General features: G+C 39.3%; 1 protein-coding gene across 1 annotated transcript in view; it reads right to left on the minus strand.

Annotated features, from left to right (window-relative positions):
- Positions 1-17410, minus strand: part of tiam1a (TIAM Rac1 associated GEF 1a) — a 202589-nt gene that overhangs the window by 48518 nt on the left and 136661 nt on the right. Inside the window, exons 15-19 of the mRNA XM_059968121.1 lie at positions 9212-9388; positions 7374-7442; positions 7156-7281; positions 4976-5084; positions 1494-1673 (exon numbers count right to left, since the gene is read on the minus strand). Of these exons, the coding sequence (XP_059824104.1) occupies positions 1494-1673; positions 4976-5084; positions 7156-7281; positions 7374-7442; positions 9212-9388 (661 nt within the window). The remainder of the gene's footprint in view (positions 1-1493; positions 1674-4975; positions 5085-7155; positions 7282-7373; positions 7443-9211; positions 9389-17410) is intronic.

Raw genomic sequence — 17410 nt, forward strand, 5'->3', positions numbered from 1 at the left:
GCACTGTATTGCTAGATTGATAGACAGACATAGAGACAGACAGATAAATAAATAAATAAGGTTTGATATGTGGTAAGGACCACTACGACCTTTAAGTGCTAGATGATGACATCTCCGAGGAAGAAGAATTCAAATACTTCAATGTTGACCAGCAAAATCAATATCATTGAGTTTCATAACAGGGTCACTTACTATAAACTTGACTGACCTAGCCCTCTAAATATTGTGTCTGCAGGAGGAGATCAGAGGTTAAGATATCCTGCAGCAAGTGAGTCACTGACTGACTCCAATGCCTTTCACCATCTATAAGACAAAAGTTAGGAGTATGATAAAGTGGCTTCCTCTTGCCTTAATGACTGCAGCTCTAGCAACCGATAAGAAACTCAACACCATTGACAGCAAGCCATGCACTTGATTGGTACTGTATCTATCATTCCTTCAGCACCAGTACGTTAGCTGGAGTGCACAAAACATAATGGCAATTATTCATCAAGGACACTACAGCACAACTGCATTTTGCAAATCCATGACTTCTGTCATTAAGGAGGACACAGTTAGGAGGCATATTGTGATACCACCAATAAGTTCTACTGTAATTGGTAGAACTAAATCACCGTTCCTTTAGCATTCCTGGGTTTAAATCTTATTCAAAAGCATTATGAGAATACCTGCATTAGAAGGAGTGCAGCTTTTCAAGATAGATGCCCCCTAACCAAACATATCAATGTAGTTAGAAATAAGGTAAAACAGCATGTCACAAATACACTCAAAAACTTCTATAGTTGTACAGTGGAGAGCATTCCGACAGGCTATATCACTGTCTGGTATGGAGGGGCTAATGCACAGGACCGAAAGAAGCTGCAGAAGGTTGTAAATCTATTCAGCTCCATCTTGGGTACTAGCCTACAAAGTACCCAGGACATTGTCAAGGAGCCGTGTCCATTATTAAGGATCTCCAGCACCCAGGGCATGCCCTTTTCTCACTGTTACCAGCAGGTAGGAGGTACAGAAGCCTGAAGGAACACAGTGATTCAGAAACAGCTTCTTCCCCTCTGCCTAAATGGACATTGAATCTTTGGACACTACCTCACTTTTTAAAAAATATACAGTATTTCTGTTTTTGCACAGTTTTTTAATCTATTAAATATACATAATTGATTTACCAATTTATTTATTGTTAGTATTTTTATTTTATGTATTATTTTTTTCTCTCTGCTAGATACGTATTGCATTGAACAGCTGCTGCTAAGTTAACAAATTTCACGTCACATGCCGGTGATAATAAACCTGATTCTGATATTTTTGTTACTTTACTTTTATCCACCTTTGCTCTTTGCTTCCTCTTATTCCTCACTGTTACATCTCCATTGATACTGCCTCTACCAGTATTTCTCTGTCACTTGCTTCCAAATGATGCACAACAGCAATTACTATGGCATAACTAAGGAGTAATCCTCCTTGCAAACAATTAAATGTTCACAAGGATATCTTACCTGTCAGATGGTAATGCTCTTCACTTTCTGAGTCTGTAAGAGAGATCAGCTCCTTCAAAAGAAGGGGATACTTCAGAACACGCTGAATAGGTTTGATCAGGTATGATTCCAAAGTGGATGAATGCTGCTGCTTCGGATTTTGGGCATCAAGGAAGGCCTTAAAAGCTGGGTTTATTTTGGCTAAACACAAATAAATTATGGTAAGGTACAAATAACATTACAGTGTTGAAATTGACACATAAATATCATGAAACTACTGAATATGATGCTGTCAAAAACATGTTCCATATTTTGAATGAGTAATGTACATGTGATTAATAAGTGTAAATCTTAATAAAGTAAAAAAAGCATAGAAATCACACTAATCCTTCTGTAAATTGCTTTGAACCTGTTAACATTGATTTCTGACCCCTCTACAAGTGAGGTTCTTCCTATTTGTTCTATCCAGGCACATCATTATTTAACATCTCAAGTAAATCTTGTCTCCCTTTTAAAAGAAAGCAACCTAGTTTATAGATCTTTCCTCATAGTTGTATTTTTCAGTCTTCCATGCATTGCACTAATAAATCTCCTGTGTACCCTCTCCAATACGGTTTATATTTTTTTGCCCTGTTGCACCTCTCCAAATGCATCACCTTACCCTTCTCTGGAGTAAACTTCATTTGCTTTTTGTTTGTCCAACAGTCTAGGTTATCTGGGTCTTCCTGCCCGCTAAAGCTTTGTTCCTTTTTGACGTATATTATAAGAACGAGGAAGTGTAAACTCACTGGCAGCAGACTTTCATTCACAAACAGAGTAACCGTTACCCTTTCCTTTCTGCCACTGTTTGTCAGGGAACTTTGAAATCCATGGGATTTTAATTTTGTTGACCAGTCTGCCAAAAATATTACTAAAATCCAGATATACTTCATCAAAAGCTTTGTCCTCACTGATTCCTGTCATGACTTTCTCAAAAAATTCAATCAAGTCAGTCACATACAACCTTCCCTTTAAAAACTCTATGCAGGCTATCCTTTGTCTTTCCAAGTAAAAGTTTATACTGTATCTTGGAATGGATTCCAATAATTTGCTCACCAACTAAGTTAAACAAGCTGGCTTGTAATTGCTTGGTTTAACAATTCCTGTCTTCAAACAACAGTACAATATTAACAATATCCTGATCCTTTGGTACCAGTCCTGAAGCCCAAGATAATTAGAAGTTGGAATATTATCCTCCAGAATTTCATCACTCGCTTCTATAAACATCCTTACATATATTTCATCCATCCTGACTATTTATCCATTTTCAAACATTATAAACCTCTGAGTAATTTGCTATTTTATTACGTTGATATATTCAAATATTTGATAGTCCACTTTAATGAGTGGATTTGCAGAGATGAACTACACTATCAGCAGTGTCCCCTCTTTGGGGAGGGCTGGTGCAAAATATTTGTTACCCACATCACCATCACATACACTTGACCCTTCTACTTCCAAAGCTAATATTCTTCCCTTTGTTATCCTCTTCCTCTTGACATACAGGCTTTTTAAGGATTTTCATTTATTTTTCTTGATTATATGTTCATGCTGCCTCCTCCCCAACTCTATTAATTCTATATTTCCTATACATATCTGGCTTTTCTCCTGTACTGACCTCTGAATCTGACAGTAACTTCCTGTTTTACCTGACCATACCCTGTGTCCCTTGCCATCAAGAAGTTTCTAGATTTTACAGTCGCTCTTTTTTAGTTTAGAAGGAAATGTTCACAATGACCTCTTGAACCATCCTCTAAAATCTCTCCTTTTATCTGAGTTGCCTTTGTTATGAATGTACCACAGCTCTGAGGGGCCGAAGGGTGCGGGGTAACCCCCTCCTTTGTGAGAATCGCAAGAGCATTATTGGGTTGGGTCAGAGGACCCAGGAAATGAGAGAGAGAGACATGGCCATTGTCTCCTGGAGACAATGTTTGTGGATTGGGGACTATGCTACGTGCAAGCCCTCGGGCAAAGTGGGCTGGTTGAAAGAGGGATTGCATCACCCCAACCTGATTGACATCTACTACCCTGCGAGTTAGGATAAAGACAGCCCCTCAGACACACCAGAAGAAAAGCTAGCGATCCCGTAATAGCGGGAAGCCATTTGAAGGAAGCCACGTGCGTTTGGTTCTCTTGCCTGGGGGCTGGTGGCTGGTACCACAGAAAATGACTTGGAACTAACAACGGGGAACCAACTCCCCCGACTCAACGGATTGGCCTCATAAAAGACCCGGGCAAGTTTAAAACCGTCTCTCTTAAACCCAAAGAGCTGCAGCTTGAAAGGACAGTGACTTTTATCTTTCCATCGGACAATACAGTAACCCCTAGACAACGATAGAGTTATTTCTTATCGGTTATTATGATACCCGCACTTAGATTTAGTATTGACGACGTAGATTCTCTGAATGTCTGTATTAATCTTATTTTTGTGCCCCTTTATAAATAAAAACTTTTAAAAATAGTACCATCAGACTTCAACGGACCTCTCTATCTTTGCTGGTAAGTGATCCAGTTACAGGAATTTCGTAACACCTTCAAAGATCTATTTCCAGCTCATATTTACTTTATCAATTTTCAGTCTGGTAAAACAGTCTTTACATTGAACCTTTTTTGAAATGCAATTCCTGAATGCAATTTAGGAATTCTGTGTCCTCTGTGTTTTTTATACTGAGTATATTCCAGTTAATATCAGAGTAACATAAATCCCACGTTATTATTATCCTAGTGCTTTTGCACTTGATAGAAATATGCCTATGAAAACAATCTTCTGAAGTTCTCTCTCAAAACTGCAAAGAGCCTTGTTTGTTCTTTAATTCAACCTATACAGCTTCATTTGATGATTGCTTAATAACATTATTCTTTCTTATAACTGTGGTCTCTTTAACCATATTGCTACACCTCAAAGTTTCTTTTAGTCTCCTTCTCCATCTCATTTGAAACCAATGATCAGGAACATTAAGCTTTCAGTATCATCACTCATCAAGCACTGTTTCTATAATAGATAAAGTATTATATTCCCTTGTAGCTCTCAGTGCCCTCAACACATTTACATTTTCTTTATATTCAGATATATTACACAAGCAAACATATCTATAAGAACATTGGTCCTCGCATGCTGAGGTGCAATGCACTTGGCAGCACCAGTCCATTTCCCCCATAACTGGTGGTGCCCTTATGTATCACCTTTTCAGTCATGCTGCGATATCTTCAACAGCATCAATGCATTTCAAATTGTGTTTATCCCTTAAAACTGCTGTTAGGGTTGCAACTTGCTTAATACTCAGGAGCACTTCCTAGCAAGTCGACAGTGGAGGAAAGTCACTGGGCAGTTCACCCTTGGCATTAAATTCTGGCTCAAATTTTCTGCAACTAATTTCACTTAAATATATAATGCATAAGGCTTTCACAGAAGGAATGATGTACATATAGAATCTAAACCATTGAAAAAGTTGTCGTGTTATTACCTTTAACAAGCACCTTGGGAACTTTTGTATGACTCGCACAGAATGCGCTGTATAACTTGAAACGATCAGCATAGTACAGGAATGAACCACCCAACGAGAAAAGTACTTTCTGCAAAAGAAAAAAAAAATCCTGGATTAATACAGAGAGTTTGTCGTGTTCAGTTTTATGAATTTATGAGTGGTTTTGGGCCCTCAATCTAAGATGTGCTGGCACTGGAGAGGGTTCAGTAAGGGTTAATATATGACGAGCATTTGAAGGCTCTGGGCCTGTATTCACTGAGGTTTACAAGAATGAGGAGCTTTTCACTGAAACCTATCGAATATTGAAAAGCCTAGAGGGAGTGGACATGGAGAGGATATTTTCTATAATGGGGGAGTCTAGGACCAGAGAGTACAGCCTCAAAGTACAAGGACACCCCTTTAGAACAGATATGAGGAGGAATTCCTTTATCCAGAAGGTTGTGAATCTGTGGAATCCTTGCCACAGATGACTGTGGAGGCCAAGCCAGTGGGTATACTTAAGAGGGAGGTTGAAAGGTTCTTGATTAGTAAGGGCGTCAATGGTTATGAGGAAGAGAAAGAGACTGAAAGGGATTATAAATCAGCCATGATATAATGGCAGAACAGACTTGATGGTCGAATGGGCTAATTCTGCTCCTATGTCTTGTGGTCTCATGGTCTAAGATCACAGTCCAGATTGCTTCCAAGACAAAGCAAAAAGTTGAGGTGGCAGACAATTTATTAATTTAGACTTCAGAAACAAACATTTAATTTTTAATGTGTAGGTGACATCAAAATGTGGTGAATAAAACAAAGAGCCGAGGAGAAATCAACAATGCACAAGATATCTGAAAAAAAAACATGCACATAGGTAATCTAACCAGCAAATGAATTTCAACACAGATATTGGTGGGCATTGATACATCCTCTAAATTTGAGGAAACTTGGTGACCTTTTATTCAATATTTTCATATGCTCTGACTTATGGCCCTTCCAGTTACCTTTTTGAAGTTTTGGATTTGATCTGAAAGCTTTTCCTTGTTTTTTCTTGCTTTCACTCTCAGTTTGAGCGGCCTAGTTCTTTTTTTTTTGTTTTTTTGTGTTTTGGGTTTTTTTTCCTGTACATTTCAATTATAAAAGTTTCTTTATCTTTTTTTTCTTTTGATGGATAAGAGGAGAATCAATTATCTTTTTCTTTATTATATACTATTAGATTAATACTATGTATGATCTTGATAATGTCTTTTTTTCCTTTTATTCAATCTGTTATTGATATAGATATTTGTGATAATTCTCCTCTTGTTTATATATATGTGAGTACACCTTTATTTAACTAATAAAAAGATTGATAAAGAAAGATATTGGTGGGCCGTAACATCTTGGTTGAAATGTCACATATTGGTAGATAAGAATTTAAATGCTGTGGAGGTACATAGAACAGTACCACATAGGCACACGTCCTTCAGCTCTTAAAGCAATATGAAATGAGATCTCTTCAGGCTGCTCATGATCTATATTCCTCCATTACCTGCATATTCATGTGTCTATCTAAAACCTCTTAAATGCCACTGTTGCATGTGTTTCTATCATTGGCAGCCCATTCCAGGTAGTACCAACCTCTGTGTAAAAAAAAACTTGTTTGGCATGTTTCCTTTAAACTTCCCCTTCTCACATTACTTGACATTTCCATCCTGGAATATGGATTCTGACTAACTACTCTATCCGTGCCTCCTATAATTTTACAAACTTCTATCAGGTCTCCCCTCAGCCTCCAATGTTCCAGAGAAATAAAGCAAAGTTTGACCATCCTGTGATGCCAGAGGGCACACTAGATCAAAACTGAACAGCAGAATGCTTTTTTTCTTTACAATAGGTAATAGGGTGAGATGATAGTACATTTTTAAAGTTTGAAAACGATATGATAAGATAGATGATTCAAGAGTTGCAAGGAAAAACATATAAAAGCCATAAATATAAACTGGTCATTAATACTGATAGTCTTGTAGCTCTGTCCTTCCCTACAGCTAACAAGAGAATTAGATCAATGGAGGTCTGCCTCTTTCCTTGTCCTATTATTTCTTCACACCAACTTATTACTGAATCTGAAACATAATGGAAGTAGAAGACAAGTGAAAACTGCAGTGTGCAAGAGAAATTGACTGCAATTGAAACAATGCTACCTTGAACTGATTAACTGTTTCCAACTCTTCAAGATTGGAAACCAGTCTTACACCATCCTCCAGTGTTTTCAAGAATTCCACTTGGAACTGAACCATTTCTCTCAAGTTTCCAAAAAGCACATCAAGCTGAAACAGAAAGAGCAAACAAAAATGTTTATTCAGAATAAAAACATGGATGACTGGATATTTTACTAGAATTCTTGCTTGAAAAATATTACCTCATCTTGAGTGAGAAAAACCTCTTTCTGCAATGGTTTTAAATATCTCTCCAAGAGACAATTCAGATCCTGTGAACAAAATAGGAGACATTAGACAGATGTACAAAAAATCATTTTAGATTCCTATACAGTGAAAACAGAAAATTATGAGTCGACCTATTGCTACACATCACTGTACTAGATAAGACCTCTTTAAAAATGTATGCCTTGGATTTATACAAAATGATGCCAGAATAAATGCAATTTATTTTACAAGGTTGTGAATGTAGTAATTAACAGAGCTTTGCATTATTCAAAGGAAAATCAAAATGTTTTTGTAATGAAAGCTTCTGTATTATTTCAAATTGCACTTTCAAACATGCTAGATATATTTACTACTTATAAAATATATTGGAAATTCAGCATGCACCTGTGAAAAGAGAAACCTCATCTGTAATGTTTATCCGGAGAATAAAATATTTGCTGTTTTAAACAAAAATCACAATGTAATGCTAAATAAATGCATGTGTATAATAAATGTAGAATTGAAACATTACACACAGAATATAAAACATATGTTTTATGACATACAGTCATTTCAACTGTATAAATTACTGAGGATTACATAGAACATACAGCACAGAAACATCCATGCCAAAACTCATGTTCTATGCAGTTCTCCTCCCACTGAGTAACCCTCAATTCCCCTCTCCTTTAGCTATTCCTCTAACAGCCTTGTAAGCATATCTGTAATTTTCACAAATCAATCACAATAGTAGTGACCAATTCTATCAAAACCCTTCATAATTTAAAACCCCTCTATTATGTCGCTGCTCTGCTTTCTTTTCTCAAGAGAAATTGACCTTACGAAGTTCTTATCTTGCTTTCTATTTTGATGTACAATCAACTCACTGCACTGCATAAGTTGAATTAATGCTGTTTATGATGTGGTGTTTATGCCTGAAACCAGTGATTTATTTCTATTTGCTTTGAGTAGATGAGTACTTATTGTTATTGATTTTAAGTATTAATGAATGTTTTGAAATATTCTTCTGCTGAAGCAGCTAGGCATATTAAGACACAGTTCTAGCAATAGCTTTCAAATTTCAGTATCCTACCCAAGACATCATCTTCTGCCTGGTAATCTACATTCTGAGGACATAAACACTGAATTTTCCAGTTTCAGGTAATCTGGTATTCGTCTGTTACTTTGGTTTCTCCTCTGGATCTACCCCATTCCTCCTACACCCACCCAAGTCCACACCTCCCAAAGTGCCATTGCCCTATCTCTTTCTCCTCCTCAGCTCTCCAACAACCCATCAACTACACATTCCTTCCACTGGGTCCCTTCCCTCTAATATTCCTTCCTCCCCACCCCACCTCTCTTGTTTGGTCCCAAGCTCAATCCTTCTTTTCCTATCAAATTCCTTTTTCTACAGCCTTTTGTTGCCTCCATCTATCACCTTCCAATCTTTGTCACTATTTCCACCTTTTCCCCCCTGCATCTTCCTACTACCCCTCTTCATCTGGATTCACTTACCTCCACATCCTCCCCTCACCTGTTTCGAATGGCTAACTTTCAGTCCAGATGAAAAGGCTTGATTTGAAATGCTCAGGAATAGAATTATAAATATTATTAAATAACTGGAACCTATTTAACAGTCCTCACCGATATTCTCATTCCTTAAGCTACAGATATTAATTCTAATTATACAGCCTCACTGTAATGTCAACATCCACTTTACACAGTGACAGGACGGACACAATAAGCAACAAATTTACACAGAAGCCCAATGTTTGTGTCACTGACATTTTGAGAAGTTTGATTGCTGATAACTGATTTTCTCCTCTGTTCTCACCTTTACGTAAGTTTGCTCTGTTTCCACCAGTTCACAGATAACCTTGCGCAGTTTATCTGCATCAGTCAGCTGTCGAGGCAGTACCTGCTGCGGTAAAGATTCCAGAGGTTGTGACGACATGCTCAGTGGGTTTAACTCATGCAGACCATGACAAAATGCTGTTACTTGCTCAGTGCTCTAGAAAAGAAAATAAGGAACAAAAGCTGACTTTTATAATATCCTTTGCTGTGAAAAAAGGTTTGAATTTAAACACAGTGGCTTAGTAGCTGGCACACTCAATGAATCATGTTATCACAAACCATTTTAAGTAGCCGAGAGCATATGGTGATGTTCGTGGATTATATCTTGAAGCTACATTTAACTGCACTGCACGAATAACTTAAGTGATCTGAAAGCTCCTTCATACCAATATAGAGTCACAGAGTAATACAACGCAGAAACTGTCCCTTTAGCACAACTTCTCTATGACGACCAAAATACCCATCTCATCTTGTCTCATTTGCCCATATCCCTCAAAATCTTTCCCTGTCCAACATCTCTTGTGATCCTGTGCACATGAAGCTCTATACCGGTTGGTGATGACACCACTCAGAATCATCGCAACAGTACATCTACAGAAATTTGCAAAATCTGGGGAAAAATAAACTTTCTCCAAAGTATGATAGAAACCAGCCTCCTCTCCACGAACTCTGTCTATACTTCTCACTGTCTCAGTAATGCAGCCAATCAAAGATCCCACCCACCCCAGACATTCTCTTTTTCCTTCTCCCATCCAGTAGAAGATTAAAGAAAGCCCAAAAGCATGTACCATAATGCTCAAGGACAACTTTTACCTCACTGTTATAAGACTATTGAATAGTTCCCTGGTGCGATCAGATCAATGATTGATCTCATAATCTACCTCATTATGGCCTTGCACCTTATTGTCTGTCAGCAGTGCACGTTTTCTGTAGCTGTTGCACTTCATTCTGCATTCTGTAATTGTTTTACCTTGTACTTCCTCAATACACCGTGTAATGAATTCGTCTGTATGAACAGTAAGCAAGACACGCTTTTCACTGTACCTTGGTGCATATGACAATAATAAACCAATTCCAATTTCCATTATTATAAACTGTTCATTAAAGATCAATTTATTTTAAATTCTTAAAGACACCTTGTGCAGTCTTTCAACTGCAATGAATTATTCATTAAATTCTGTGTGTGATTCCAAAAGTAGATCAGATTGCAGTTTCCAGGTTTCAAAGTTGGAATCAGAATCAGAACCAGGTTTATGACTGTTTATGACAAATTCTGCTGTTTTGTGACAGCAGTACAGCGCAAGACATAAGAATACTGGTACAAAATAAAAGTGCAAAAACCGAGGTAGTGTTCATGAAACATTCAGAGGTCTCATGGCAAAAAGGAAGAAACTATTCTTAAAACATTGAGTGTGCATCTTCAGGCTCCTGTACCTCCTCCCCAATGGTAATACTGCGAAGAGGGTATGTATCAGATGGTGAAGATCACTAATTATGAATGCTGTCTTCTTGAAGGACCACCTCCTGAGCATGTCCTCAATGGTGTAGAGGTTTGCACCTGTGATGAAACTGACTGAATCTACAACCCTCTGCAGCCTCTTGTGATCCTGTGCATATGAAGCTGTATACCAGCTGGTGATGCCACCAGTCAGAATCATCGCAACAGTACGTCTACAGAAATTTGCAAGAACCTTTGGTGATAGGTAAAATCTCCTCAAACTTCTAATGAAGCAGAATCATTTGCTTGCATTCTTTGTGATTGCATCAATATATAGGGCCCAAGACAGATCTTCTGGGATGTTGACACCCAGGAATTTGAAGCTACTCACCCTTTCCACTGCTGCCCCCTCATTGAAGACAGGCGTCTGTTCTCCTGACTTCTCCTTCCTGAAATCCACAAGCAATTCCTTGGTACTGGTGACATTGAATGCAAAGTTGCTGTTGTGACGTCACTCACCAGCTGATCTATCTCACCCCTATACACATCTTCATCACCATCTGAGATTCTGTTAACAATGGAGTCGTCAGCAAGTTCATTGATGCACTTGACGAGTGTCTAGCTACACTGTCATGAGCGTAGAGAGATAAGAACAGTGGGCCAAGCACACATTTATGAGGTGCACCTGTGTTGATAGTCAGCGAGGAGACATTATCACCATTCTGTACTGACTGTAATCTCTCGATAAGGAAGACAAAGATTCAGTTGCAGATTTTATTGGGAGTGGGGTGGGTACAGAGGTCCAGGTTTTGAAGCTCATTGATTAGTGAGGGGATGATGATGTTGAACTCCAAATTGTAAATGATAAACAGCAGCCTGGTGTAAGTTTTGCCGTTGTCTAGGTGCTTCAAAGCCAAGTGGAAAGCAAGTGAGACTGCGCCCACTGTAGATCTGTTGTGGTCACAGGCAATTTGCATTGGGTCCAGGTTCTTGTTTGGGCAGTTATAATTCTAGCCACTGCCAACCTCTCAAAGCACTTCATCACAGTAGATGCGAGTGCTACTAGGCAACAGTCTTTGAGGCAGCTCACCCTGCACTTCTTGGGCACTGCTATGATGTTGCTCTTTTAAAGCAGGTGAAAACCTCCAACTGCATCAGTGAGAGGTTAAAGATGTCCTTGAACATTTCAGCCGGTTGGTCAGCACAGATTTTCAGGGCCCTGCCAGGTATATCATTGGAGTCTAACACTTGCAAAGGTTCATCCTCTTCAAAAAAAGTTTTGACATCAGCCTCTCAGACAGAGTTCACATGGTCGCCACATGCTGTTAAGTTTATATCGATTTATTCTGCAACTTGCTTTGGCATGCTGTTTTGTTTCATGCCTAAAAGCTGTATGTGAGATTTAAGTTATTAGGATATGCCACATAAATTCAATTTATTAACCTTAGCATAGCTCTACAGGAAATTCAAGTTTAAAACTAGCTATTATACATAGATCCATGAATTCTTAAAAATAAGTTATCACCAGATGGTTTAACAAAATAAAACTCCTGCTAAGGGACAGTGTAGGAAAGGGAAGTAATTTACATTGAAACTACTCTGTTTCTTTTCTTTCTTTTTGTATAATTATCAAACCCAAACAAGCTCCTACACACACTTGAAAAGTCACTGTAAGTACATTTATTGCCTGCACATTTGGATGGTTTTATAATTGCATTTATTTGTTTTTCTGTCAATGATTATACAGGACTGATTTACATGAAACATTTGGCTCATCAAGGCTTCAGTGAGGAGAGGCATAAGCCAAAGGTCGGTTGGTCTGTCTGTCTGTCTGTCTTTCTTATTACACATTTAGAAGAGTGGGGATGCCAGACAGGATGGTGGAATGCTCCTCTTGTGGGATGTGGGAAGGCAGGAGGACCGTCACTGTCCCTGACGACTACACATGCAAGAAGTGGATCCAGCTGCAGCTTCTAACAGACTGTGTAATGGAGTTGGAGGTGAAACTGGAATAACTGCAGATCATTCGGAAGCTGAGGGATTGAGAGAGAGGATGGGAAAGGGAAAGGGAAAGGCAGCCAACACAGAGTACCCCTGTAGCCATTCTCCTCAACAACAGGTACACTGTTTTTGATACTGTTGGTGGAGGGGGTGGGGGGAAGACCTAGCAAAGGAAAGTCATAGCTGTCAAGTCTCTGGCACTGAATCTGGCCCTGTGGCTCAGAAGGGAAAGGAGGTAGAAGAAGAGAGCTGTAGTGATAGGGGATTCATTGGTTAGGAGAACAAAAAGGAAGTTCTGTGGACAAGAACAAAATTCCAGATAGTATGATGCTTCTAGGGTGACAGGGTCAGGGACATCTCTGATCAAGTGCACAGCATTCTTTAAGTGGGAGGGTGAGCAGCAAGAGGCTGTAGTCCATGCCAGTACTAATGACATAGGTAGGAGGGATGGCGAGGTCCTTCAAAGTGAGTTCAGGGTGTTAGGTGCCAAGTTAAAGGACAGGATCTCCAGCGTTGTGATCTCAAGATATACTGAGCTGTGTATAATACAATACAAGGAGTATTGTAGGGTATGGCTGAGCATGTAGAATTATGATACTGAAGCCATTTGTGAGATTTGGAGGGACAAGACCGACAGCTCAGTGTTCTGGGATCCGTTGTTTCAGACGTGATAGAATGGGAGGGATTAAAGGTGGAGGAGTGGCATTACTAGGCAGGGAAAATGGCATGACGCTGCTCTGAGAGGACAGATTGGAAAGCTTGTATAGTGAGGCTTTATGGGTAGAACTGAAGAATAATAAAGGGATGACCTCACTAATGAGATTATATTATAGACTAACAGTTCATGGGATTTAGAGGAGCAAATTTGTAGAGAAATTGTAGACCATTGTAAGAAACATAAGGTGGTAGTACGAAGGCGATTTTAACTTTCCACATATGGACTGGGACGCGCATACTACAAAAGAGCTGGATGGGAAAGAAATTGTCAAATATGTTCAAGACAGTTTCCTTAATCAGTACATGGAAGTCCCAACTAGGGACCATGCAATACTAGATCTCCAGTTCAGGAATGAGACAGGGCAGTTGACAGAAGTTTATGAAAGGAAACACTTTGCATTTAGTGATCATAATGCCATTAATTTCAAGGTGGACATATGGACGATGATAGGCCTGGTTCTAGGGTTGAGATTCTAAATTGGAGGAAGGCCAATTTTGATGGTATCAGAAAGGATCAGGCAAGTGTGGATTGGGACAGGCTGTTTTCTGGCAAATCTGTACTTGGTAAATGGGAGGCCTTCGAAACTGAAAATTTGAGAGCTGAATTTGAATGTTACTGTCAGAATAAAAAGACAAGGATAATAGGTTTAGGGAACTTGGTTTTTGAGAGATATTGAGGCACTTGTTAGGAAAAAGGAGGTGCATAGCAGGTATTAGCAGATAGGAACAAATGAGATACTTGAGAAGTATAAGAAATGCAAGAGAACACTTAAGAAGGAAGTCAGGAGTGCTATAAGAAACCACGAGGTTGCTCTAGCAGACAAGCTGAAGGAGAATCCTAAGGGCTTCTGCAGATATATTAAAAGCAAAACCAAAGTTCAAAGTGCATTTGCTATTAAACTATGTATCCCACATACAGCCTTAAGATTCATCTCCTCACAGGCAGCCACAAACCAAAGAAACCAAATAGAACCGAATAGACCATCAAACACCAAATGTGCAGAAAAAAAACAAAGTGTGCAAACAATAAAAGTAAGCAAATAACATTCAGTACTGAAGTCCACAGTCACAAAACGAGTCTTCACCGCAGCTGATTCAAGAGCCCATTAGTTGCAGACACAGCCTCTGTTCAGCACAGAGACTGAAGCAGTGAACTGAACTGGCCTATCCCTCACTTCCAGCCCCCAGCACCCTAACCATTTCAATCTGGCTTTCAGACCTGGGTCTGGGCCCCACTGCCTCGGTTCGGCTCATACTCGACCTTTGGAATTCAGCCCTATGCTTAAATTGGTCAGTTCTCAGGTCTTCAGTTGCTCTCAGGCACTTCCTCCATTTGCCTCGCCTCAGTTCTGCCACATCAAATCATCTCCAAGTCCGTTCCAGCAATGGCCAAACATTGGCTCATTCCCTGCTCTCAGAGCCCGCCCCCACCACCTCAATTTGGCCCATACACGACATGACACAACCATCCTGCACCGCAAAAATGCCAGGTCGTACGGGCAGTTCAAAGGCTCAACTCCGAAATGGAAGTTACAAGCTATTGATTGCAATAATCGTATCTGAGAAAAAGTGCAATTAATACAGAAATTTATAGTTGTGTTCATTGTTACTGTGCTTCACCAGTGCAACTTTAAACCAGAAGCATAGCAAGGGACAGAATGGTCTTCTGGACGATCAGAGTGGAACTTACATGAGGAGCCAAAAAAGATTGGGGAGATCTTAGAGATTTTTTGCATCTGTATTTACACGGGAGATGAACACAGAGTTTATAGATGTGAGGCAATGCAACAAGGAGGTCATAGATCCTATACAGATTACAGATGATGAGGTGTTTGCTGTCTTGGTGGATAATTAGGGTGGATTAATCCCCAAGGCCTGACAAGGTCCATGTGGGAGGCAAGTGCAGAAATTGCACAGCCTGAGCAGAGATATTTAAAACATCCTTAGACATGGGTGAGGTGCTAGCGAATTGGAGGATGGCAAACGTTGTTCTGTTGTGTAAGAAAAGCTCTAAGAATAAGCCAGGAAATTATTACAGACTGGTGAGCCTGACATCAGCAGTGGGAAAGTTATCAGAAGGTATTCTAAGGGATTGGATATTCAAGTATTTGAATAGACAGGGACTGATTAGGGACAGTCAACATGGCTTTGTGCATAGTAAATCGTGTCCAAGCAATCTTATGTTTTCCAAGGAAGTTACCAAGAAAGTTGATGAAGGCACGACAGTGGATGTTTTCTACATGAACTTTAGCAAGGCCTTTGATAAGGTCCCACATTGGAAGTTGGTCAAGAAGGTTCAATCGCTCAGCATTCAAGATGAGGTAGTAAATTGGATTACATTGGCTCAGTGGAAGATGCCAGAGAGTGGTAGTAGATGGTTGCCTGTGACTAGTGGAGTGTGTCAGGGATTTGTTGAGGTGGGTGTGCTGGGTTTGTTATTGTTTGCCATCTAATATCAAAGATCTTGATGATGGCGTGATAAACTGGATCAGCAAATTTGCAGATAACATCAAGGTTGTGGGTGTAGTGAACAGCAAGGAAAATGATCAAAGCTTCCAGTGGGATCTGGACCAGCTGGAAAAATGGGGTGAAAAATCAAGATGGAATTTAATGCAGATAAGTGTGAAGTGTTGCACTTTGGTAGGGCCAACCAGAGTAGGACTTACACAATGCATGATAGGGCACTGGGGAGTGTGGTAGAACAGAGGGATCTCCTAATACAGGTTAATATTTCTTTGAAAGCGACATCACAGGTAGATAGGGTCATACATTGGCCTTCATAAATCAATGTACTTACAGGAATTGGGATATTATGTTGAAGTTGTATAAGACATTGTTGCAGCCTAATTTAGAGCATTGTGTCCAGTTCTAGTCACCTACCTCCAAGAAAGATGTAAATAAGATTGAAGGAGTGCAGAGAAAATTTACAAAGATGTTGCCAGGACTTGAGGACTTCAGTTATTGGGACCTTATTCCCTAAAACATAGATATTGAGGGGAGATTTGATAGATGTGTACAAAATTATGAGGGTATAGACAGGGTAAATGTAAGCAGGCTCTTTCCACTGAGGTTGGATGAGACTACAACTAGAGGCCATGGATGAAGGGTGAAAAGTGAAATGTTTAAGGGGAATATGAGGGGGAACTTCTTCATTCAGAGGGTGGTGAGTGTGTGGAGTGAGCTGCCAGCACAAGTAGCGGATGCAGGGTTTAAGAGAAACTTGGATAGGTACATTGATGGGAAGGGTATGTAGGGCTATGGTCCAAGTGCTGGTTAGCACAGACTAGATGGGCTGAAGAGCCTGTTTCTGTGCTGTAGTGTTGTGCGATCCTATGATTCTACTTAGCATAATAGCCACATATTTAAATTATACTGTGAAATACAAACAGAAGAATGGTTGACTTTTGTTTCCGATTCTTCTGTTGCTATTTTAATGGAAGCATTAACTACTTTACTTTAAATGAGTTAGTTTTACCACTCGAGTAGCAGGGGATGTTTCAGAATCCTCCAGTGCAATTCCCAATGAAATTCAGTAATCAAGTTAGTTTAAAATCCTTGGTATTAACGTAACAAAGACTTGCCAAGAAGTATTAGCCCCCACATTTCCAATTAGAAGCCTTGATGAACTTTGAAGTGTAATGAACATTAGCACTGCTGGAGTCATGTTACATAACCAATCTTCTTTAAGGACCTCCAAAAGTTTTCCAAATTTATTTTGTTTCATTTGCAACACAATTTTAGTTGTATTCCCATTAATCAGAAACAATCTTAATATCTGGAAAATTAAATGCAACAAAAATGTCTGCTTATGTCGTTGATTTTAACTTATCAACACAACTAAGCCTTTGTTGTGTGATCTGAATGAGTGGAAAAACCGTCAGATGCCTCTGACTTAACAATGGGAGACAAGGTGGATTTAGGAGGCAGTAGAAGAAGGGGAGAAATTAATGGCAGCAAAGGAAAAAATTAGGAATCTGAGTAACAATCATAGGCATACAACTGAATTGTAAAATCTAAACTAGT

Source organism: Hypanus sabinus, chromosome 4 (assembly GCF_030144855.1).
Source record: "Hypanus sabinus isolate sHypSab1 chromosome 4, sHypSab1.hap1, whole genome shotgun sequence".
NCBI lineage: Eukaryota > Metazoa > Chordata > Chondrichthyes > Myliobatiformes > Dasyatidae > Hypanus > Hypanus sabinus.